This window comes from Loxodonta africana, chromosome 7 (assembly GCF_030014295.1).
Source record: "Loxodonta africana isolate mLoxAfr1 chromosome 7, mLoxAfr1.hap2, whole genome shotgun sequence".
Lineage (NCBI taxonomy): Eukaryota > Metazoa > Chordata > Mammalia > Proboscidea > Elephantidae > Loxodonta > Loxodonta africana.
In genome coordinates this window covers 10865457-10886702 of record NC_087348.1, presented here as the reverse complement: position 1 = coordinate 10886702, position 21246 = coordinate 10865457, and the positions used below count along the sequence as shown (strand labels likewise).

The 21246-nt window shown below is 58.2% G+C and overlaps 2 protein-coding genes and 1 pseudogene across 12 annotated transcripts in view; 2 read left to right on the top strand and 1 right to left on the bottom strand.

The window, feature by feature from the left end:
* MARK2 (microtubule affinity regulating kinase 2) overlaps positions 1 to 4947 on the top strand; it is a 60009-nt gene extending 55062 nt beyond the window's left edge. For 7 of the 11 annotated variants that reach the window (XM_010599093.3, XM_010599088.3, XM_023559655.2 and 4 more), the window contains 3 exons: positions 91 to 117; positions 2149 to 2193; positions 2802 to 4947. In XM_010599093.3, coding sequence (XP_010597395.1) covers positions 91 to 117; positions 2149 to 2193; positions 2802 to 3165 — 436 coding nt within the window. In that variant the 3' untranslated portion in view covers positions 3166 to 4947. The remainder of the gene's footprint in view (positions 1 to 90; positions 118 to 2148; positions 2194 to 2801) is intronic. The other 4 variants (XM_010599089.3, XM_010599094.3, XM_023559657.2 and 1 more) reach the window with 2 other exon arrangements.
* Positions 4948 to 5673: 726 nt separating this feature from the next.
* Positions 5674 to 9709, bottom strand: RCOR2 (REST corepressor 2). The gene is made up of 12 exons (XM_003419626.4): positions 9569 to 9709; positions 8794 to 8850; positions 8418 to 8498; positions 8168 to 8220; positions 7921 to 8082; positions 7686 to 7810; positions 7523 to 7592; positions 7212 to 7427; positions 6760 to 6837; positions 6563 to 6620; positions 6194 to 6423; positions 5674 to 6067 (listed from the first exon to the last, which is right to left on the bottom strand). The coding sequence occupies exons 1-12, from the start codon at positions 9693 to 9695 to the stop codon at positions 5753 to 5755; spliced, it is 1572 nt and encodes a 523-aa protein (XP_003419674.2). The 5' UTR covers positions 9696 to 9709; the 3' UTR covers positions 5674 to 5752.
* Positions 9710 to 13704: 3995 nt separating this feature from the next.
* LOC100665829 (ribosomal protein eL22-like 1) lies at positions 13705 to 19541 on the top strand (annotated as a pseudogene).
* The last annotated feature ends 1705 nt before the right edge of the window (positions 19542 to 21246 follow it).

Here is a 21246-nt window from a genome sequence, read left to right as displayed (position 1 = left end):
CCCACCTGCTTATCCACATACCGTCTTGTTGGTTGGTTTTTTTTTTTTTATTTCTTTTTTTATTTTGTCTTTTTTTGTTTGTTTTTTTAGAAATCTGTCTTTCAGATTTGCCAGAAGGTAGGCGTTGAGCCCACTGTGTGTGTGTGTCTGTCCTGTGTCCTGCCTCCATCATTAACCCCCCTCTTCTGGCTCTTGCCACCTCCCCCACCTGCTAACCCAGTCCCTGTGGCCCTCCTGTCTCTGCCATCTTAAAGGGATAAAGCCTGCCTCTGATTGGGCCTCTGCCTGCCCTCCCTGCCTCCTACAGATGAGTGGGGTGAGGGGTCACCAGCCCCCAAGAGGGCACATTTGCCTCACAGCGCAAATGGCTTTGAAAATGAGGGGCCTTGGGCCCAGAGTTACGCCTGTCCCCAAGCAAGGGGGACCTTCTCAGGGAATTCTCCCTTTAAGATTGTCCTCGTCTCCCTCCCCCAGAGTTTTGGTCACCAGCATTGGGTTCCTTTTCTGTCCCTTTTCCCTGCTGTGTGCATGCTCTGTGAGGAGTCTCACTGGGGTTAAAAGTACGTCTGGGATCCTGTTTCATTCTGGGCTCTCCTGGACTTCCCTCCTCTGGCCCCTGAACTCCAGGGCTGTGTGACCTCTCCCCCTGTCCTATGGGATGGCAGGACTTTAGAGGTACTACAGGGACAACGGGTGCCAAGGTGGCAGCCTGAGTCATCCAGGCCCAAGGAGCCTTTGCTCACGAATGGAGCACAGCACCCCCTTCTGGCAGCTCCTGCAGAACTAGACCACCCCCTCCCCTCCTGCACACCGCCTGCCTCCAGCAGTGTCTTGTGGATCAGGCCCCCTCTCCTCTGGGATGTGTTCACCTGACATGACCTGAGAGGTTCTAGGGGCATTGTGCCCCAAATCCTGACAGAGTTGAGAGATCCGCTCTCCCTCTGGCATCTCCTTTCCCAGGCTGGGTCCTGGCCTTCCACCTCTGGCCCCGTCCTCGTCCTCTCTTGAGGCCTGGGTGGGCCAGGCCCTGGTTGGGAGTATTGGCTCCCAGAGACTGAGTCGGCCCAGGCCCTCTGCTGGGACTGGGACTCCTGGCGGTCACACTGGTGCCTCACCTGATAGAGAAACTGTCCAGACAGGAATTCCTTTGGACCCTTTCGCCACCCCTCCCCCAGCCTCTCTCTGCATGACTGGCTGTTGCTGCCCTGGGCCCAGTGGGGCCTGCCTTGCAGGGCCCTCCGCCCACACCAGCAGGAGCCAGGCCCTGGGGTGGGGCTGGAGAAAGCAGCTGGGGGCTCCTGCCCTGCGCTGCCAGCCTGCTAGCAGTGCGCTTGTTTGCATTGTGTCTGTTGTGTCTCTGTGTTCTTTTACATGTGCTGCCGCTGCTCCTCTCTTCCTCACGCCCCTGCCCTCTCCACAGTCCCCAATTTCCCGGCTCCAGGCGCCCATCTTCCAGCCAGGCGCTGGAGAAGCCGCTCAGCGGGGCCAGACTTCTTCGCCACCTACCCTTCCAAGGTGTCCACTTGCCCTGCCCTCTGTCCTCTCTCCTGCACAACCAGATGGCCAGCAGGCCGGCAAGTGGGGAGTTAAAGAAGGAGGGGAGGTAGCCTTTCCCTTCCAGCGGCCGGGCCTCATTGCCCTTTTCCTCCCCAGCCCTCAGCAGGCAGATCGGAGGGCTTGGTCCTTGGGGCCTCCTGAGAGAGGCTGCCACACTCTCCCCAGTCCCTTCTCCCGCTAAGATCCACAAAACACACTGCAGCCTCATCCCTCCTAGAGGACTACAGTTCTAAGACCCTGGTATATTGTGCAAAAGACCCCTTCACAGCCCCACCCAGTGCAGACGGTGAGCCCAGCCACCTCGTGCTGCCACCTGTGTGCACATCCAGCCTTCCCCCAGCACGGATCTCTGGGAGTGTGGGGAGGGACAGGCCCATGTGCTGGGCTCCCGGCTGGACAGGGACAGTTGAGCTGCCAGTGTGAGGCGCCGCAGAGCCATGTTGGCCTGCGAGGTGATGGGCAAGTGGCCTGAGAGCTTGGGTCCTGCCCACCCACCGGTGGCACCTGCCAGGACCCACCTCTCCTGGGTCTGTGGCAGTGGAAGGAGCAAGAGGCCCCAGCACTAAACTCTCCCTCGCTCTGTTTTTTGAGGAACCTGAATGAACCTGAAAGCAAAGACCGAGTGGAGACGCTCAGGTGAGAGGGCTGGAGCCAGCAGCGGCCCTGCCCGGGCCACCGGGCTCGCCACAAGCCTCCTGCTCCTCTCTTCCTTCTGCCACTTGGCTCTTCCTCTGGCGGTTCTTCCCTGCCCCCACCCTTCGGGGGCCTCCCTCTCCTCAGCCGGCCTCAGCCCCCAACTACAGTCGTTTTGGGCCCTCCTCTTCAGGTCTGGTGTGTTCTGGAAGGAGGAGCCCCGGGCTGGGCGGTTGGGGCTGCAGATTCCTACTTGATGACTGGCTCACCTTTTTGTGCCTCAGTTTTTTCCTCCTGTGTCGACAAGTCTGTGAACTGCTCAGGGCCACTGAGCACATGCTCCCATTTCTTTCCCAGCCCTCCCCTTGTCACAGGAAAGAAACGGTAACTGCATGGAACTGTCACCCCTCCAGGGGCTGGCTTCTCCTCACCCTCCCTTTGCCCCCTCTGACCAGGTTCTAACTGCTCCCTCTTCCAGCACGGATTGCTCCTGCACACCCTCCCTCTCCTCTGGTCTCAGGGTCTGTCTGCCTGCCTGCCAGGGGGGCTGGCCCGGGGGTGGGGTGCCTCGGCCCCCGCCTGACCCCCGCCTCTGCCCTCCCTCTCCGCAGACCTCACGTGGTGGGCGGTGGAGGAGGCAACGATAAAGAAAAGGAAGACTTCCGAGAGGCCAAGCCTCGCTCGCTGCGCTTCACGTGGAGCATGAAGACCACGAGCTCCATGGAGCCCAACGAGATGATGCGGGAGATCCGCAAGGTGCTGGACGCGAACAGCTGCCAGAGCGAGCTGCACGAGAAGTACATGTTGCTGTGCATGCACGGCACGCCCGGCCATGAGGACTTCGTGCAGTGGGAGATGGAGGTCTGCAAACTGCCTCGGCTCTCCCTTAATGGCGTGCGCTTTAAGCGGATATCGGGCACCTCCATGGCCTTCAAAAACATTGCCTCCAAAATAGCAAACGAGCTTAAGCTTTAACAGGCTGCCAGGAGTGGGGGGAGCCCAAGGCGGCCAGCTGGACTTAGCTGCTGGGGCCGCCACTCCACCCCACGGGTGAGACTGAGACTGCAGACTGGACTCGGTGTGTCTCCCCCTGCTGGCACTTCTCCCTCCCCGCCCGTTTTGGTTCTTATTCCATGTCTGTGGGGACTGGGAGATGGTTCTTCCCCCCGCCCCCTCTACACACACACACACACACACACACACACACAGTCACCCCTGCCCATAAGTCCCCCTTCCCCCCTTTCCCACAGAAGGCAAAGGAAGGGGAGGGAGGGCGGGGGCAGGGCTCCCCCTCGGTACTGCGGTTGCACAGAGTATTTCGCCTAAACCAAGAAATTTTTTATTACCAAAAAGAAAAAAGAAAAAAAAAAAAATCCCAGCAGCCACCATTCCTCCCTGCCCCATTGGGACAGTCGAGACTGGATCTCTGGGGTTTCCTGGGAGGGTGGCTCAGGGCTGGAACACTCTCAGGCAAGAGTGGTGGAGTCCCCTATCAGTCCCTCCGCCAGGCCCACTTTGGGCTTCTCCGCGCTCCTCCCCTCTTTCCCTCCAAGCAAACCACCAGAGGTGGCCTTCCCCTGACCTCAGGCCCGGGGGCTTGAGGCCTGGGCAGCTGTGGACTGGGGTGGGGGTGGGGCCGGTGGCTGCTCTGGGGCTGCGAGGTGAGGCTGAGGGGCACTGGCCTTCCTCCACACTGTATCCTCTGCTCACCCTCCTTCCCCAGAGCTGGGCATTTCCTTCCACAAGCTGCTGTGGGGGCATTTCGTTCCCCTCCTCAAAGTCTGTGCCATCTTCCCCACCCCCTCCCAGGTAGAAGGAGGGGCTGACCCCAGGGCTGGGACAGGGAGGGGATGCAGGGCAGACGGGCTCCTCAGAGTCCCCGGGCACTCACAGGGACTCTGGGTCTTCTCCGTTCTGGGAGAGCCTTTGTCTGGAAGCACACCCCCCTCCCCCGGCTGTTCCTCCCTACCACTTCCCCTTCATTGGCATTAATCTGGGCACCAGCTAGTTCCATAGCAGTGACTTCCCTCACGCTGTCTCATCTCAGCCTCGCCTTTTCTTCCTGACACTGTCGCCCCTCCTCTCAGGAGACACTGCCCAGGGCTTCCCTGGCCGCCTGGTCGGGGGCTGGATGGCAGCAGGGCCGGGAGCGTCAGCCCTCCACGTGGTGGGGACAGCCAGGTGAAGTGGCTCCCAGCCCGCTCACCTCCGCGGCCAGTGTGGGAGTGGGGGGCTATGGGCGCTTGGCTGGTGGCGGCCGCTGCATCCCTTAATTTATTTCTCTGCTGTTTCTGTTCTTGAGAAACTGGGGGAGGGAGTCCTGCACAGAGGCTGCCCCTACCCTCACCTGAGTTGTACATTTTTTTTGTGATGGGTTTTATTTTTTATTTTATTATTTTATTTTTTTGATTTATGATGACTCCACCCCTGTTCATCACCCCCACTCCCAGGCCAGGCTCAGTGACAAGTCGAGCTCTTGGGTCCCAGGAAGGGACCTTGCCAACCTCAGCCCTCCTGTCCCACGCCCCCAATTGCTCCGGCTCAGACCAAGGGCTCCCCCTCCCTTCCTCCCTCCCTCTTCCCACCCTTTGGAACAGCCCGGGTGCTCTGAGGGGGCCAGGAGGGCATGGCTTGGCCCCCAAAGGGGTGGGGGCCAGGGGCACCCAGGCAAGGTGGTCCCTCCCTGCCCAGCCCCCCTCCTGCACTTAGTTTCTCCTCTGGATCAAACACGTAATAAAGAGAATGTTTGGAATCTGAGCTGCTGCCTCCCATTTCTTCTCCCAGCCGGGCAGGGACCCAGTCCCCCGTGGGCAAGTCGCCGCCCTGCCCGCCTGCCTTGCAGGAAAGAGCTGGGGAAGGCCGTAGGCTGGGTGAGCCCAGCCCCCTCCCACTCTTGGGGCTCAGATGGAAGCAAAGCCCAGGGCCCTTACACAGAGGAAAAGAGAACTTGATGAGCTTGGGCATTTTTATTTTTAAAAAACGTTGAAAAATAAACCCAGGTCTGTGTGAAGTTCCCAACCCCCCTTTCTCCAAGCTTGGGCAGTGGTAGAGTGGGCACTCAGGGCTCCTGAGCACTCCACCAAGCCCTGAGTGATTCTCCTCCAGCCCCTGCTGCTGTCAGGCCCTGAGGAACCTCTGCCCACCTCTCCCTGCAAGCCCCCCTCCCCAGCTCACCCCAGATTTATTGCTAAAAGAAGGGAAAGAGGAAGGAGAACAGCCAACACACCAGACGGTCCGCTCCCCCACCCCACCTCCACGCTATGGTCACTAACCCCCACACAAAGGGCAGGGCCCAAAGGCCAAGCCCCAGCAGCCATTGCAGTCCCAGCCCAGAAGCAGAAAGCAGACCTTCAGGCCACCTTAGAAGGCCAGCCCCGGCCCCTGGCTGGGGAGACAGGTTCAGCTGTCAGGATCACATGCAGAGCCTACAGGTCCAGGCTGTGCCCATTGGCAGCTCTGGGTCTTCCTGGCCAGAGCCCTAGTTCCTTCTGTCCTCAGTGACGCTGGAGGTGCCCAGGGATGTCCAGCAAAGGAGCCTCCAGTTGGTGAAGGACCTCAGGGCTCAGAGTGAGGGTGCTGGAGGCTCCAGAGGGGCTCCGATCAGAGTGGGTGGGGGCTGGGGGCCTGAGCGGGCACTGTGGCGGGAGGCAGCCAGAGCAGGGCGGATAAGCGGTGGGGGGGGCTGGTTGGGGGCCAGCCGGGGCTGGAGGAAGCGGCCCTGCTGTAGTGGGGGAGGCTGGCGAAGCAGAGTGGGTGCCGTGGGCAGGGGTGGCCGAAGCAGCGGGGGTGGCTGGGACAGTGAGGTGGGAGGTGGAGGGGGTGGTGGTGCAGGGGGCACCGACCGAGGCACAGACGTGGAGACAGATGTAATCTGGACCTGAGGGGAGAGAAAAGGGTCAGAGAAGCCAGGCTTGCTCACATCCTCAGCCCAGTCTCAGGACTGAGGCCAAGGCCGGGCCTCTCCTCTCTGCTACCTGAAGGGCTTCTCTCATCCCCTTCTCACCTCATCATCTTCCTCTAGGGCTGGGGCTGGCAAGGGAGCCCCTCTCCTAGCCTCTTCCATGGGGACTGGGGCTCCAGGGGCCCCATCCTGCTCGGCCTCCCATTCCTGCAGCACCTCCTCCAGATTGAAGCGGCGCCGGTAGCTCACAAAGAAGGTCTTCACCTGGGTCAGAGTCTTGTTCCCAATCACCTCTGCAATAGCCCCAAAGTCTTTGCCATACCTACGGATGGCTGCAAGGGTCAAAAGGGCAGAGAATGAACACCCCTCAGAACTATCACTTCCCTGATCCTTCCCCTCTACCCTCAGCTCCTTGGAGGATGGGGAAGTAGATTGCTGGGACTGCTGTGTTCTCCCCATGGTCCAACCCACCTTGTACAGCCAAAAGCTGCTCGTCTGTGGTCCAGCGGGAATTGAACTTGGTGTTGGCCTGGAGAGCAAAGGGTATGTCCTTGAGACTCAAAACTATGGAAGTTGAGGCCCCGCTCCCCAAACACGACTGACTCCCCTTTCTGTCTCACCTCCCGAGAGAACTCTGCTCTGCGCCCAAACCTGAAGAGCAGCCTTACCTCAGGGGGGCGGAGGGGATCAATGCCGCCCTCCAGAGCTTGGCGGAGGCTGCTATTGGTCTGTTTCATGCTTTGCACCTGGGAGCACCAGGACAGGAACGCACATCAAACCCGATCCCAGGGAGGCTTCCCTCACCAACCCTCACCAGCACCCTGGGTCCCCTGCAGATACCCCTCCTACTCCCCCCAACAAAGCTCCCTGCTGCCCACCATGCAGCCCACTCCTCCCTCTCAGTGGGGGAGACACTGTGCTTCTCCCCTTTCCACAGACCAGTTTTTTTTAAAAGGCTCAAGAAGAAGAGCAAATTACCCAGAATCCCACAGGATCGGGCAGAGCCGGGCTGGGCACCTGCACCATCTCCCTCATACCTCAGCTGCACCCCCAACCACAAATTTAGTTCCCAGGTCTGACCTCCCTCTCTCTGCAAGGCCCTTCTTTTCTCAACCCCCACCTGGCGCTTGAGGGAGACAAGCTGGGAGTCAAGGCCCCGAAGCGTGAGGTTGGCAAGGTCTGGGCTTCCCGACACAGCAGTGAGGCCCTCGGGGCTCAGGTACATGCCCTTGGGCGGGCGCCGCCGGGTCCGCAGCGGGTGGTGGCGGTACTGGGACACCTGGACCTCCTTCTTTCCAGGGCCTGGGCGGGCATTCAGGGGCCGAGAGGGCAGAGGCTACAGGGAAAGGAGAGGGGGCGGGTGGTGCAGAGCCCAAGGAGGGGCCCGCAGGCAGGCAGTTGGGCAGGGCCAGACAGGCTATAGGACCTCACCTCTCTCTTGGAGTCTCCAGCATCTGGCTCTCCCTCACTCACGGCTCCTCGCCCCTCTTCAAGCTCGTCACTGCTGACACAGGGGCCATGGAGGAAATGAGGCCGGAGCCAGGGCCACCAGGAACTTTGCTTGTCCCCACCGAGCGCTTACCCGTGTCCCCACCTGTCTTCTTTGTCCTTGCGGCCCCCCAGTCGCCGGGCCTGCCTGTCCATCACGCTGGTTCGGCTGCGGGTCTTCTTCCAAGAATAGTAATACTTCACCAGGCTGGGGATCAGTTTGTCAGGCAGCTGGGGGAAGCAACGCCGGTGGTTGGGGTCCACCCAGGCCACTGGGCCCCAGGAGGCTCAGCAGAGGAGGGGCTGAGGCACACTGGCAGACAGAGGGGAGGGGGCTTTACCATCTGTTGGATACGCTGGAAGCACTTGCCGTGGAAGCCAAAGGCCTGTTCAAATAGCACCTTGTCCTCTACCGTCCACTCGTCGGGGAATGGGGTGAAGTTGGCCAGGTCAGCCAGGGATTTCTCCACATCATGTTTGTGCCACAGGAGCATGCCCAGTGCCTGGTCCAGGACACGGGGAGCTCAGTGCAGCTGCCCCACACAGTGCCCTCCCCACACCACAAACCCCTACTCAGCCGCAGCTCACCTGCTCGATGTTGTAACCATGTTTCTCCTTGGCCATTGCAATGTACTTGTCAACTAGAGGGATGGGAGGAAGGAGGTATTGGAGGAGGGAGTTACAAGCCCTGCCCAGAAAGGAGTCTCGCCCTAAGGACCCCACCTCCAAGGTATGTATGGGTTGAATCCTGGCCCCTCAGCCTCCAACCTACTTCCGAGGAGAGCTGGCCACTGGCCAGCATGAACCCAGCTAGTCACCCAGGGCTCTGCCCACTCACGCTTGGCATCTGACACACAGTGGTTGGGCGACCACACCAGCATCCCCTTCAGCTCCTTGTTGCTGTAGCGTGCCGGGCTCTCTGAAAGGTGGTGAGGCAGAAGAAGGGAGGCACTCAGATCAGCCTGTGGTGCTAGCCTGGACCCATGGCAAGAGGGTGGTGGAGCAGTGGGAGCTGGGGAGGTGAGGCCCAGAAGGGAAGGAGGGGCAGAGACCCAGACAGGAAGGCAGAGCAGGAAAAGGAGCTCTGCCACAGGGCCACCCCTGTCCACGCGCCTGTCCTGTGATGGGAGCCAGCCACGGCTCCCCAGGTGGGGCTCTGGGCCAAGCCATGGCCCCTCCACTCTCCTCCCATTGCAGCCTGTCCTGCCACTCACCAGGCTTGCACTCCGGAATTACGGCCTGGTAATTGGTTCCAACGCGGATCATGCTGTCTGTGGAGCCAGGGGGAGGCAGTCAGGACTCCAGAGAGGGCGGGAAGGGGGATGTGGCAGGGGAGGTGGCTGGCCCAGAGCTCTCCTCCCTGACCACCCAGGACCCCCACCTTCCAGGAGGCTCACTTTTCCCTGATCTTCCCCCTCAGCTACCCTCAGCCATAGAAAAATTGGAAGGGTCATACTGGAAGGCATGGGGGTGGGTGAAGGGGTAAGGGGACAGTTTTAGAGCCCAGGCCAAGCAGAACCCTTTGTTCTGGCTGGGGGCTGCGGGATGAACTGCCCCCAGACCTGGATCACAGTCCTTCAGGGAACCCAAGGCTCCTCCCCACCACATGACCCACACAGCTCCTCGTGGAGGTGTCTTTCCAGCCCCTGCCATCAGACCTCAGTCCCCTGTAAGGTGGCACAGTATAAGGGGCCCAATGTGAAGACGGGAGGGATACCTAGGTCTCTCCAGCTCCCAAGAGCAATTGCAGGGACTGTGGGCACAGCCAGTGCGGGCATCACCACCTCCTGGGCAAAGCTAGAGACCCAGCCTGCAGATGCCCTGTGCCCGCGGCCTCAGACTTAGGGAAGAAGCAAGGCAGAGGCTCCAATCAAGGGCAAGGGGGCAGGAACCATCAGTATAATCAGCCCGTGGTAGGAAACTACACCCCCCCTCCCCTGCCGCGCCACCAGGTCCGACGCGCCTTTAACCCTAGGCCTCCGGGCTCACCATGCGAGTGCTCTTCCTCGCTGCTGTCATCTTCCGAGTGAGGCTGTCCACCGTTGGGCGCCGTCTTGGCCCGGCTGCGGGACAGGATCCCGGAGCCCGCGCTCGGCTTCTCCATCACCGAGGGCATTACCCCGCCCAGCTGCCCCGAGGGGCGCGGGAGCCTTTGGAAGGCGACGGAGCTCGCTGCGCTCGCCCCTAGTGCCGTGCCCGGCCCGGCCTGGAGAGGTCGCCACTGAGGTTACGAGAGGCAGGAGGTCAGCGTGGCTGGTGTCCGGCAGGCCGGGCGTGCAGCCGGCAGCTCCAGCTTTCTCCGCGACCCCCACGGGCAAAGCCGTCAGAAAAGTTTGTGCTGAAGTGGGGTAAGCGGGGGATGAGTGCAAGGTCCGGAGCGGCCGCGGTGCGCTCGCTCTATCCGTTCCACGGGCTTGAGAAGGCGGGTGCCCTGCCTTCGGGGCGCACCGGAGCCCACCGCCCGTCAGCCCACGCCGCGAAGTGGGCAGGCGCTACAGCGCAACGTGCGCCCCTGCGGGCTCCGCGCCTCTCGGCTGCGCCCGGGATGCCCCGGTCCCCAGGCAGGAACCCTGTCGGGACCAGCCCCCTGCCCGCGACGGCAGCCGGCGGGGCTCCGGCGGTGGCGGCGGTGCCTGCGGCGGGACGGCGCGCACGGCGCGCACGGCGCGCGGCGCTGAGGCAGAGTTGCAGGGAGGCGGGCGGAACGCAGCCGCGGGCGCCGCCTCGCACCCTCGCCGACGCGCTCTACCCCGCCGCTCGGGCTGCGGCTCGCCGGCCCGCTCCGCCGCCGCTCCTCGCGCACACAATGAAGCTGCTGGCAGGGAAGTAGTGCCGGCTGCGGCCTCAGCACCCCTCCCCCAGCCGATGCCTCCGCCAGCTGAACATCTGGCCCTGGGGTGGGAGGGAGGGCCGGGGGCGGGGCCTGGGCCGGGGCTAGACCTCAGGGGGTGGGGTCAGCACGCGGGTGGGGAGCACTCCCTCTGCGGGCCCCCTTACATCCCGGGGCTCCCAGACGTGCCCCTGGGGGAGACCCCGCTGCCCCCCTAGAGTAGCTGGGGGTCAGCCCCACCCACGCGCACACCGGCCCCACACATCAGTGGGCTCCGATCACCGCCGCTTGCCCTGAGGGCCGTGAGGCCGTCTGCCTGCCTGCCCGCCCGGGTGGAGCCCAGCTTTTCCTTCCATTTCCCTTCCTGCCAAGGAACTCCCTGCCCCCCCTTCCGCAGGGGGACCCCCCTTCATGCGCCCTTGGGGGCCCGAGCGGATGGGAGGCCGGACAGGGCAAGGAATGCATTCCTCCAAGAGCTACCGGGCCAAAGCCTGGCTTCTGTTGGCTCTATGGGTCCCCCGGGCTCACCCCAATTCTCTTTTAACTACTGCAGTCTGTACCCCCAAAACAGTGAACGAGGGGCCGAGGGATGGGGAATGGAAGGTGCAGGGGAAGGGTTGCACCACTGGACTCCTCCCCACTGGGTTCACTGTCACCCCAGCTGGGGAGAGCATCCCCCCCCACACCCAGCACGGGCAGAGTGACAGACAGGGAAGCGGGTAGAGTGGCACAGACGGAGATGGGGGAGGGGGTGGGCAAAGACTTTCAAAGCCAGACCCAACCACCCTGCCAGGCACACAAAGAGCCAGCGCACACACCGGCGGCGGCTCCGAGCATGAGCTGCGCCCGTGCCTGTCCCCGCCGCCTGGGGCACGTGCTGCCGCGCACACAGGCCGAAGCCCCCGCCCGCTGCCCCTCCTAGCCGGGAGCTGGAGCCTCCTAGACACACCTTCACTGGGCACACCCCGTTGTGCCCAGTCGGAACCGAGCCTGCACCCGCGTCTTCTCTCCCTTCCCTTCCCGGCCACTCTGTAATCAGATCCCTAAATTTAGAAGCAGTCCTGGGCCCAGCCAGGGATCCCCGCCCCCACCCGCTGCCTGTGGCCAGCCGGCTGCGGGCTGCGGTTGAGCCGCGACCCGGCGGGGCACCCTGTTCCTGGGGGCTCCTGCGTGTGGCAGGCAAAGTCAAGCACGACCCCACCCAGCTCCGGCGCTGTCAGGCCGCACGGGGCCACCCTCGGGCCACCCAGCCTGCGGCCACGTTGCCCGGCACACCTCGGGCCAGGGCTCCGAGGCCTTTTTCCTCCTCGTAAATCAAGGATTGGGCACGAAGCCCCGGGGTGGGGAGGTCTGGACAAAGGAGGAGAACGAATGGGCCAACGGCAGGTCTGAGCCAAAGGGGGTCTGCTCCAAGGTGACCCCTCCTGAGTGGCAGGGTGCCATCCTCCCACCCCTCAGCAACTCCAGCCCTTAGAAGCTTCCATCTCTGTCCCCTCCTGCCTGGCAGACTGCCATCCCTGCACCACCGCCCTCTCCTAGAATGGAGTCCTCCATCTTGCCCTGGCCCCGGGTTCCCGTGAGGCAAGGCCTCCCTTGCGCGGTCCCCCCTTTCCACACAGATACCTTGGGGCCAGGGCCCAGCCGCCCGGCCCCTCCCCCAGCCTCAGCATCTAGCTCATTTCTTGCTGCCTCCTCCTGGGCGTCCCCGGGACCCCCAGCCTCTCTTGCAAGGACCCCCAGCCACTGGCTTCCCTCCCTCCCAAGCACCCAACCCCCCTCCCGCACCCCCACCCCGTAAGACCCTAACTCTGCTCTCCCTTCTCCCAGAGCCAGATTCTCAGGGCCAGAAGATTCTGCTCTGCAAATGGGGGCGGGGAGGGGAGGTTTATTCCTTTGTGTGGGTGGTTGGGGGGGCAGGAATCCCTAGGCCCTAGTGTGGTGAGGCTTCTGCCGAAGAGGTGAGACACAGAAGGGATGTCCTAGGAGTTTGGGGGCGACTGAAGGGGCCACAGTGTCCAGAGAGGAAGCACGGTCCCATTGAGCAGCCCCCTCCCCAAGGGTAATGGTGCAGGGTTAGGAGGAGGAGAGGCAAGGCCCCACCCCTCCCACCTGCTGCAGCCGCCCCCTCCCCAGCTGGCCCCCTCTTTTGTGCAAAGCCACACAAAGGACAAGGGGCCCCGGCCGGCCTGGCCATCTGCTCCCAGCAGCCTGAAGGCTCTTAAAGGGACAGCACCCCCTCCTTGCCGCCCTGGGGCTGTTGGGCGGGGCCAAGCGGGGCTGCTCCACAGGAGGCGGGCTCAGCGGTACCCTAAATCCCACCCACCTGTCCCTGGCTCCCCAAGCCCCCAGGCCAGGCACCATCCTCCCCCAGGCCTGGGGCGCAGAGGTGCCACGTGGTCAGGAGCAGGGGGGTGTGGCAGGGGAGAGGAGGAGAGGCAGCCTGGGGACCGGCCCTCCTCCCCTCCTGCCCAAGGCAGCTGCAGGGGCCCAGGAACCCCGGTGGCCCGGTCCCGAGAACTGGGGTCCTTCACCCTGGCGTCTCCCTTGGAGCTCTGTGAGAGTGGCTGGTCTCCGGGGAACGCTCTCCAGGTCATGTTCGCGGAGGCGCGCGCCCTTCTCCACAATGAGGGGGCGGCAGGACGGCTCCAGCTTTTTGGGGGCCATGGCCTTGGTGCGGCTGCCTCTCAGCAGCCCCATGCTTGGGATGCATTTGTTTCCTGCGTTTTACAGATGAGGAAACTGAGGCTTTGCCCAGGTGTCTGCAAATCCATGCCCTCTCCTGAAGCCTGCCTCCTTCTCCTGGGCCAGAGGAGGCTCCCCGCCTCGGATCCTCCTGGGAGCCTGCCCTGGCCAGGCCAATTCCCTGCAGTGCCTCTGCAGCGCTGCTCCCGAACATAAATTTGCATTGTGTGAGTGTTTATTTCTTGTCTGTCTCCTCCCTGAGCTGTGAGTTCCATGACTGCCAGGATTGTGTCCACCTTGTTCAGTGCCTGGTATACAGCAGGCACTCGATATTTGTTGAGTGAATGAACGTCAGGAGCCCAAAGGTCCTTTCCCTTCCCCCAGCTCCTCTGCCGTCTACTGGCTGGGCATTTTGCCTCCTCCTCCTCCCTCCTCAAGGTGAGGCAGGAGGGACAAAGGTCAAGCAGGGATGCTGGGAAAGAAAGGAGGGTGACCTTGGGCCTGCCACCAGCCTCCCCTCATGGCTGCCTCCTCCCAAAGGCGGGGGCAGCTCCAGCCAATCCCAGATGGCCAACCCTGCCAGACAGACTGGGACTGTCCTGAGCTCTGGCCCATGGAGGCTGGCCACTGTGGTGTGGTGCCTGGGACCCGGGCCAGGCCCTCAGTGGCCACAGCCAAGGGGCTAAGCTTGGGGAAGGAGGCAGGCCTGCGGGTCCTGGGGTGAGGAAAGGAGGGTGGTGGGATCTCAGCAGAAACCTGGCTGTGCAATAGGGGGACCTTGGGGGGGTGTGCTCCCCTCCATTAGGGGTCTGGGGGGAAGGTAAAGCTGGGGAATGGAAAGGGTGGGCTGCAGTGTGGTCTGAGCCTGGGGAGCTCTCTCCTGGCCCCCACCCCCTCAATCCTGCCCAGTCAGGAATTTGATCCCTCCCTCCCTTCCCTACCTACTGGGGCCCAGTGGCAGGTTTTGTGGCCCCAGGCACTTCCTTCCCCTCTCTGGGCCTTGCTGGTGATCTCCTGGGCCACACTCCCACCCGGGCTTGTGAAGAGGCTGAGAGAAGGTGACAGAGGTGATAACTCTGGTGCTTTGCACCACCTCAGCACTGTGCCTGAGGGAGGAGGGCGCTAATGGAGGGCTGGGGGGAGGGCCAAACAAGGCGGGCCGTTGGCAAGGAGACCCTAGCTTCCTGATACCAGTGCTGAGGAAACCTGACTCCCTGAACAGGCAGGAACTGGGGAGGAAGGGTCAGCCAGGCCTCAGCTGGGAGAGATGGGAAGGGGACAGGGGCTCCCTGACTCCAGCAAGGGTACTTCTGAGGCTCAGGAGCAGCTCAGTTTCTCCGGAAGCCAGGAAAAGGGCTTCCCCTTTCCCTCACCTGGACAACCCTGGACTCCTGAGCCGGTCGGCGCCCTCTGGTGGTGATGGCTTGGACCAAGGGAGTCCCATCTCAGCCTGGGCACAAACGTCCGCCCAGGGAAGCTGAGCCTGGCGCCCTGAGGAGCCCATTATTCTGGGGTGAGCACCTGGGATCACAGTAACATGGGAATACTGAGTCTTAGATCCAGTCCCTAGCAAGTCTCGTTGCTCCCAGAGCCTCGAGAGGAGGTGCCCAGAGCAAAGTCAGAGGAAGCAGAAGCCCCTAGAGAAAGGGCAGAGGAGGCATACAAACAACAGGGAAAGTGCAGGCCAAGGAATCTCAGGTCAGACCGGCAGCCCTAGCATGAGTCCTGGCTATGCCTCTCACTTGCTGTGTGGCCTTAGGTGAGTTACTTGGCCTCTCTGAGCCTCAGTCCCTTCACCTCTTAAAAAAAAAAATTGCCATCAAGTCAATTCCAATTAGTAGTGACCCTATAGGACAGAGTAGAGCTGCCCCATAGGGTTTCCAAGGGTTGCCTGATGGATTTGAACCGCTGACCTATTGGTTAGTAGATGTAGCTCTTAACCAGTATGCCGGCAGGGTTTCCTCATCTCTAAAACAGGACCGTAATCTTGATCTTAGTGGGTTATTAGGAGAATACAGTAACATTTCAAATGGAATGTGGTAGAGCCTCTGCTGATGGTTTCTTTCCAAAGCAGGGGTCCCCTCTTGAGCACCCTCAGCATGGCTAGAAGCCCCCTCTGCCCAGGGCTCATACCCTGTTGACTAGTTCAGGACCATCCCCATCCCAGCCTCTGGGTCTGACCTCTGGTGTGAGAATCTCCTCCTCCCTGACATTTGACACTTGACTTCTGACCTTCAGATCTGATGGAGAGTCCCAGGTTCCTGCCTTCAGTCTGATCCACCACACACGTGTAGCTGGTTACAGGTTATTAGGTAGCACTTTGATCATGTCCCACTCCTGCTCAATAGCCCTCCGTGGTTCCCTATTGCCTGCCAGGCGAAGTCGTAACACCTTCTCCTCTCCCAGCCCAGTTATCGTGGGCTTTCTAGCCTGTGTCTGATCCAGCCAAACAGTGCTGCTCACCATCGGCTGAGCACTGCCTGACACCCCAGAACACTGGGGCGCCCTCCTGCATACCCTGGCCTGGCCCACCCATCTGCGTGCCCCATCCTCAGCCCCTCCCTCTGGACTGCTAGGTCCTGCATGTGAGCTCTGCTCTACCAGGGCACATCCAGGGCTCCCAGCCTGCCAGTGAGCCCCCTTCCTGCTCCCCTTCCCCCCACCCCCTTTCCTATGTGCCTCCTCCATCACCTCACCACCAGTGTGGCTCTTAGCACCTGCTCTTGCCTCTCATTGCCAGAGAAAATAGAGGCCATCTGGGGGGGACCCCCTCCATGGTCTGCCCGGCGCCCACAGACTCAGCTCCTTCCCTGTCACCTCCAGTATAGACATACCTTCCGCCCTTCAGGGGTAACCTCACCCTCACCCCTCCTCGGCATCACTCTCCCACCTCACCTCTTGAGCGCCTTGCTCCTCCCTCCCCTCTCCCCTCTCATTGTCTCTTTCCCTCTGCACAAAAACCTGCTTAAGTCCCTGCATGCTAAAACACCCCCACTTCACACACAAACACCTTCACACACACACACCTCCCTCCATTCATGTTCCCCCTTAGCTAACGCTTTCAACCAGGCAAGGGCTTTTTTTTTTTTTTTTTTTTTTTTAATTGTGGTAGATATGTAGGGAACAAAACTTTTGCCATTACAACAATCTTCTTATGGTCAGTTCAGTGATATTAAATGTGTTTCTTGCATTGTCCAAGCATCACCATTAACCGTTCCTGAATTTTTCCATCACCCTTAACAGAAGCTCCGCGTTCCCATAGGTCTTGAAACTTCCTTTCCCTCTCCCTCCCACCCGCCCCGGTAACCACTAATAAACCTTCATCTCTATACACATGCCTTCTCTAGCTATTTCCTGTAAGTGGGGTCATATAGCATTTGTCCGTTTGTGACTGACTTTGCTGCCCTTTTTTTTTTTTTTTAAATGCTTGGCTTCTTAAAAGAGTCATTCACACTCCTCTATCCATGTCCTCACCTCCCACTCACTCCCCTGCCTGTTTCACCCTCTGTCACCCCACGGAAAGTGTTCTTAACAAGGTCACCAGTGACTTTGTTATCTCCAAACCCAAAGGACTGTTGGCAGGCATCGGCTCTCTCCACCCCCAGGCAAGACTGGTCTCTGAGGGCCACCCCATTCCTGGGTATGAGCTCCCCCTTGGCCTCCTCCTGGCTGGCCTCCTGCCCCTTAGTGTGGATCCTGGGGGCTCAGTCTGTGTCCCCCAATTCCCCAGGGTCTGGTATCAGACCTTGGACTGTGGACACTGCAGTCTCTGTCCCCAGCCTAGACCTCTGCCCTGGGCTCCAGACCCTGCATCCAACCAACTGAACATCTGGGCTCTGCTCCGTCTCAGGCTCCTCAAGCCCTGTCTCTGTACAACCCACCTGGATATCTTGAAGACCTGTATGACTTGCTGCCCCCGCCCCCCATTCCCCTTCCAGCCAGTGCTCTAAGTAGCAGCTTGGGAGTCAAGTCTCTTCCCTCTCCTTCACTTCCATATCCTTCAGATCCCAATTCCTGTCAATCTCCCTTCCCCCTGCCTCACCCCATTACTGAAACAGCCTCCCAAGTGGCCTGCCGTCTCCTCTCTTGCCATCCTCTAATCTGTTCCTTATTCAGCTGCCAGGGTGATCTAAAACCCAATTTGATCAAGTCAACCCTGTGCTTCTCATTGTTCTTGGGTTTATCTCAAACTCTTTAACACGACTTAAAATCTGACAGTCTGATACCCATGACCCCTTCCCCTTTCCCACTTGGGGGTCCGTGTGGTGCTATGGGGCTGATCTCATCCCAATGTCAGCCTTTCCCAAGGCCCTGGACACCATGATTGATTCAGAAGTGGTCTAGAGACCTAAGCTGGCCCAGTCAATTTGTCACGAATGTGGGACAAAGGCCACGAAGCTAAGCCTAGGAGCTCCAACTGTCATCTTTAGACCCTCAAGGAAAGCCATCACTGTAGAGGGCAGAATGAAGAGACAGGAAGAAAAACTGGTTTCTTAGTGACATTATTCAGTCACTAGATCAGATCTCAGCTGAAGCCACCCGACCTTGGAGCTTTTCGGTTACATGAGCCAATACATTTCCTTTATTGTTCGAGCCTGGTCGATTTCAGCTTTCTGTCACTTGCAACCACAACCTCTGAAGCAATTCGTCTCTCGACAGTACCCCACTTGAACGTACGCTTTAGCCACACCCAACAACCTGCAGTCCCCAGAATGCAGAGTTCTCGCTCTTGCCTTGGAGTCCTTACACATGAGATTCAGGACACCTGGAACGCCTGCCCTGCCTTTCCTTCTTAATTAATTATTTGTCTTTCAGGTGTCACCTTGTCCAGGACACCTGCCCCCCCATCTCAGCACCGATCACTCTGTTGTAGCCCGTTTACCTGTGAGCCCAGAGGACAGGCACCTGTCTTATTCACTAGTGCATCTCCAGCTGCACACGCAGCTCCATAGCAGCTGGTACACAGTAGGTGCTCAGTAAATGGCTGCTGAGTGAATCAGCCTCAGTCAGGCCTCCCCAAGCGCCATTTCCTCAGGAAAAAAAAAAAAAAACAGTGGCTGTGGAGTCAGTTCTGACTCACGGCAACCGCACATGTTTCAGAGTAGAACTGTGCTCCACGGGGTTTTTAATGCCTGAGTTTTCAGAAGTACATCTCCAGGCCTTTCTTCCAAGGCACCTTGAACTTCCAGCCTTTCAGTCAGTAGCTGAGCATGTTCACTGTTTGCACCACCCAGGGACTCAAAGGGAAGCCCCCTAGCTGTCTTCCTCTCCTTAGCTGCCCCCAGACCCTCTCACTCTGCTAGGTCTGAGAAGATCACTTCTGCAAAACTCTTTTGATTTTGCAAATTAGGAGTTTCCTGAGGGCAAAGACTTGGAATAGTGACATAAACAATAGCCAATACCTTTGAGTGCCTGCTCTTGATTTTTTCACAGCTACAACCCTAGAGCCTAGAATAGTGCAGATACATATAGTAGGTGCTCAATAACTATTGTTGAATAAAGTACTACATGGGTAAACAAATGAATTAAATGCTTACTAGTTACCAACTACAGTACACAAAATGCTTTACACAAATTATCTCCTTTTCCCCACACAGTAGCCCTGTGAGGCAGGTATTCAAATTGTCTTCATTTTACAGCTGAGGTTTTAGAAGGAATCTGCTTAACACCACATAGCTTGAAAGTGGCGAAGCTGGGATCTGAATCCAATCTTGCTAATGCCAGAGCCCTGTTTTTTATATCCTGTGTCCATACCCTTTCAGTTAGGATGCATTTGGCTGCAAGTAAAGGCAGAGCCAATTCATGGTGGCTTGGAGCCCTGGTGGTGCAATGGTTAAGCATTCGGCTACTAACCAAAAAGGCTGGCAGTTCAAATCCACCAGCTGCTCCTTGGAAACCCTGTGGGACAGTTCTACTCTGTCCTGTAGGTTCGCTGTGAGTTGGAATCGACTCAATGGTAATGGGTTTTTCAACAAGTGAGCAAAACAGACATTTTATTATCTTCCTTAAGAAATAAGGAATTCTCCGGTCTTACTGCCGGATCTCAAAATCGTGCCACAGAACGACAAGAAGGCTAAGAGTTCAACCTGGAACTTTAGTTTGAACCTTACTCATCTAATAGAAGATGGAATTTTTAATTCTGGGAATTTTGAAAAGTTTCTATGGGAGGAAGTTAAAGCCAGTGGAAAAACTGGAAATCTCAGAAATGTTCACACTGAATTCTTCAAGAATGAAATTACAGTTGTTTTTTGAGAAACAGTTCTCTAAAAGGTATTTGAAATGACTTACCAAGAAATACCTTAATAATAATCTTCTCGATTGGCTTCATGTGGTTCCATCTGACAAAGAGACTTACGAACTTCATTACTTCCAGGTTAGTCACGATGAAAATGGATCTGAGCTTGAGGTGAAGCCTCCTTTTTAAGGCTTTGCTTACTAGTAAAACAAATAGAGCATACAAGAGAAAGAGGCTTCTAGAAATGGACTTTTAATTTATTGGTGAATAAAAAACATCGTATTCTGTAAAGAAAAAGTGTGGAGGTTAGGAGTCACCACTGCCAGAATCTCAACTGGATCATCAAGGTCTCAGGTGCTTCTCATCCAACAGCTCTGCCTCCAGCCACACATCAGATTTCCCTCATGGTCACAAAATGGTTGCAGCTGCACCAAGCATCCCATCCTTGGAGGACAATTTCCAGAGTTGGAAGGAAGGAGCATGGGACAGAGGTTATCTCTTTGGCGTCTGTTGTATGTTGAATTATGTCCCCCTCAAAAAAAAAAAAAAAAAAAAGATATGTTGAAGTCTTAACTCCCTGTACCTGTGAATGTGACCCTGTTTGGAAATAGGGTCTTTGATGATGTTATCAGTTAATATGAGGTCACACTGGTGTAGGGTGATGTGGATTGAATTGTGTCCCCTAAAAATATATGTTGTAAAATCCTAACCCCTATACCTGTGGATGTAATCCCATTTGGGAATAGGGTTTTCTCTGTTATGTGTTTTAAGCCAACCACTTTTGACATATAAAAGGAGCAGATTAGGCAGAGAAGCAAGGAAGCATGAATGGGGGAAAAATAGGTACCACATGGAGATCTCCAAGGAATGCCAAGAATGGTAGAGAAGCTGAGACAAGGATTCCCCCCCAGAGCTGACAGAGAGTCTTCCCCCAGAGCAGGTGCCCTGAATTCAGACTTCTAGTCTCCTCAACTGTGAGAAAATAAATATCTACTCATTAAAGCCACCCAGTTGTGGCACTTCAGTTATAGCAGCACTAAGAGATGAAGACAGGCCCTAATCCCATACAACTGGTGTCCGTATTTAAAAAAACCCACAGAGATAGGGAGACAGAGGAAGGACACTGTGTGAAGCTGTGGCTGTAGGCCAAGGAATGCCTGGAGCTACGAGAAGCTAGGAGAGAGGAATCAGACAGAAGCAACACAGCTGACACCCTGATCTCAGGCTCCCAGCCTCCAGAACTGTGAACCGATAAATTCTGTAAGCTACCCACTTTGTGGTACTTTGTCCCAGCAGCCCTAGGAGACTAAGACAGGATCTCTTTTCATCAGGGAAGAAAAATCTTTCCCAGAAATCCCTTAAACCATTCCTCGGCCAAGGAGGATGGGATTTCCATGTTGGGATTGGGCTGAGCACACCTGTCATGGCATTCAGGGATCTCCACCCCTCGCCTGAGTTGGGGCTCTGATAGCAAGGAAGAACGACACATGGCTTTTGGGCAGACAGGCAACAGTGCCTTTCTCTACAACACCCCCCAACCCATGTCCCAATACAGCACCCTGCATCAGAGCATTCAGAAATACCTGTTGGCTGAGCTATAAACAGGATGGGGGGGGAGGTTGTCTTCCCTGGACTCTGGATTTGTGACCCCAGGTGCCCACCTTTCTTAAGACAAGAACAAGCAGCAAAGGCTTTAACTCCTGCTGGAAGGGAAGCTTGTTGGGCCCCATGGTGAGTCTGCAGGGACAGATAACCTGGAGCAGACAGACAAGTTGGTGGATTTCAAATCCTCTGTAGATTAGGTGCTTGCACCCACTGCGTTTATTGTCCATCTCCTCTCCTCCCTCTCCTTCATGGAGTCTTAACCAGCAGATACCGGTTGGGAGATTGCCTGGAGGCTGGGAGTCTGTATCTTGCTTC

Coding starts and splice junctions, on each gene's coding strand:
- RCOR2 (XM_003419626.4), bottom strand. CDS start 9,695: ATGCCCTCGGTGATGGAGAAGCCGAGCGCGGGCTCCGGGATCCTGTCC. Junction 8,851..9,568: donor CGAGGAAGAGCACTCGCATG/GTGAGCCCGGAG, acceptor CTGGCTCCACAG/ACAGCATGATCCGCGTTGGA. Junction 7,593..7,685: donor CGCAAGGACAAAGAAGACAG/GTGGGGACACGG, acceptor CTGTGTCAGCAG/TGACGAGCTTGAAGAGGGGC.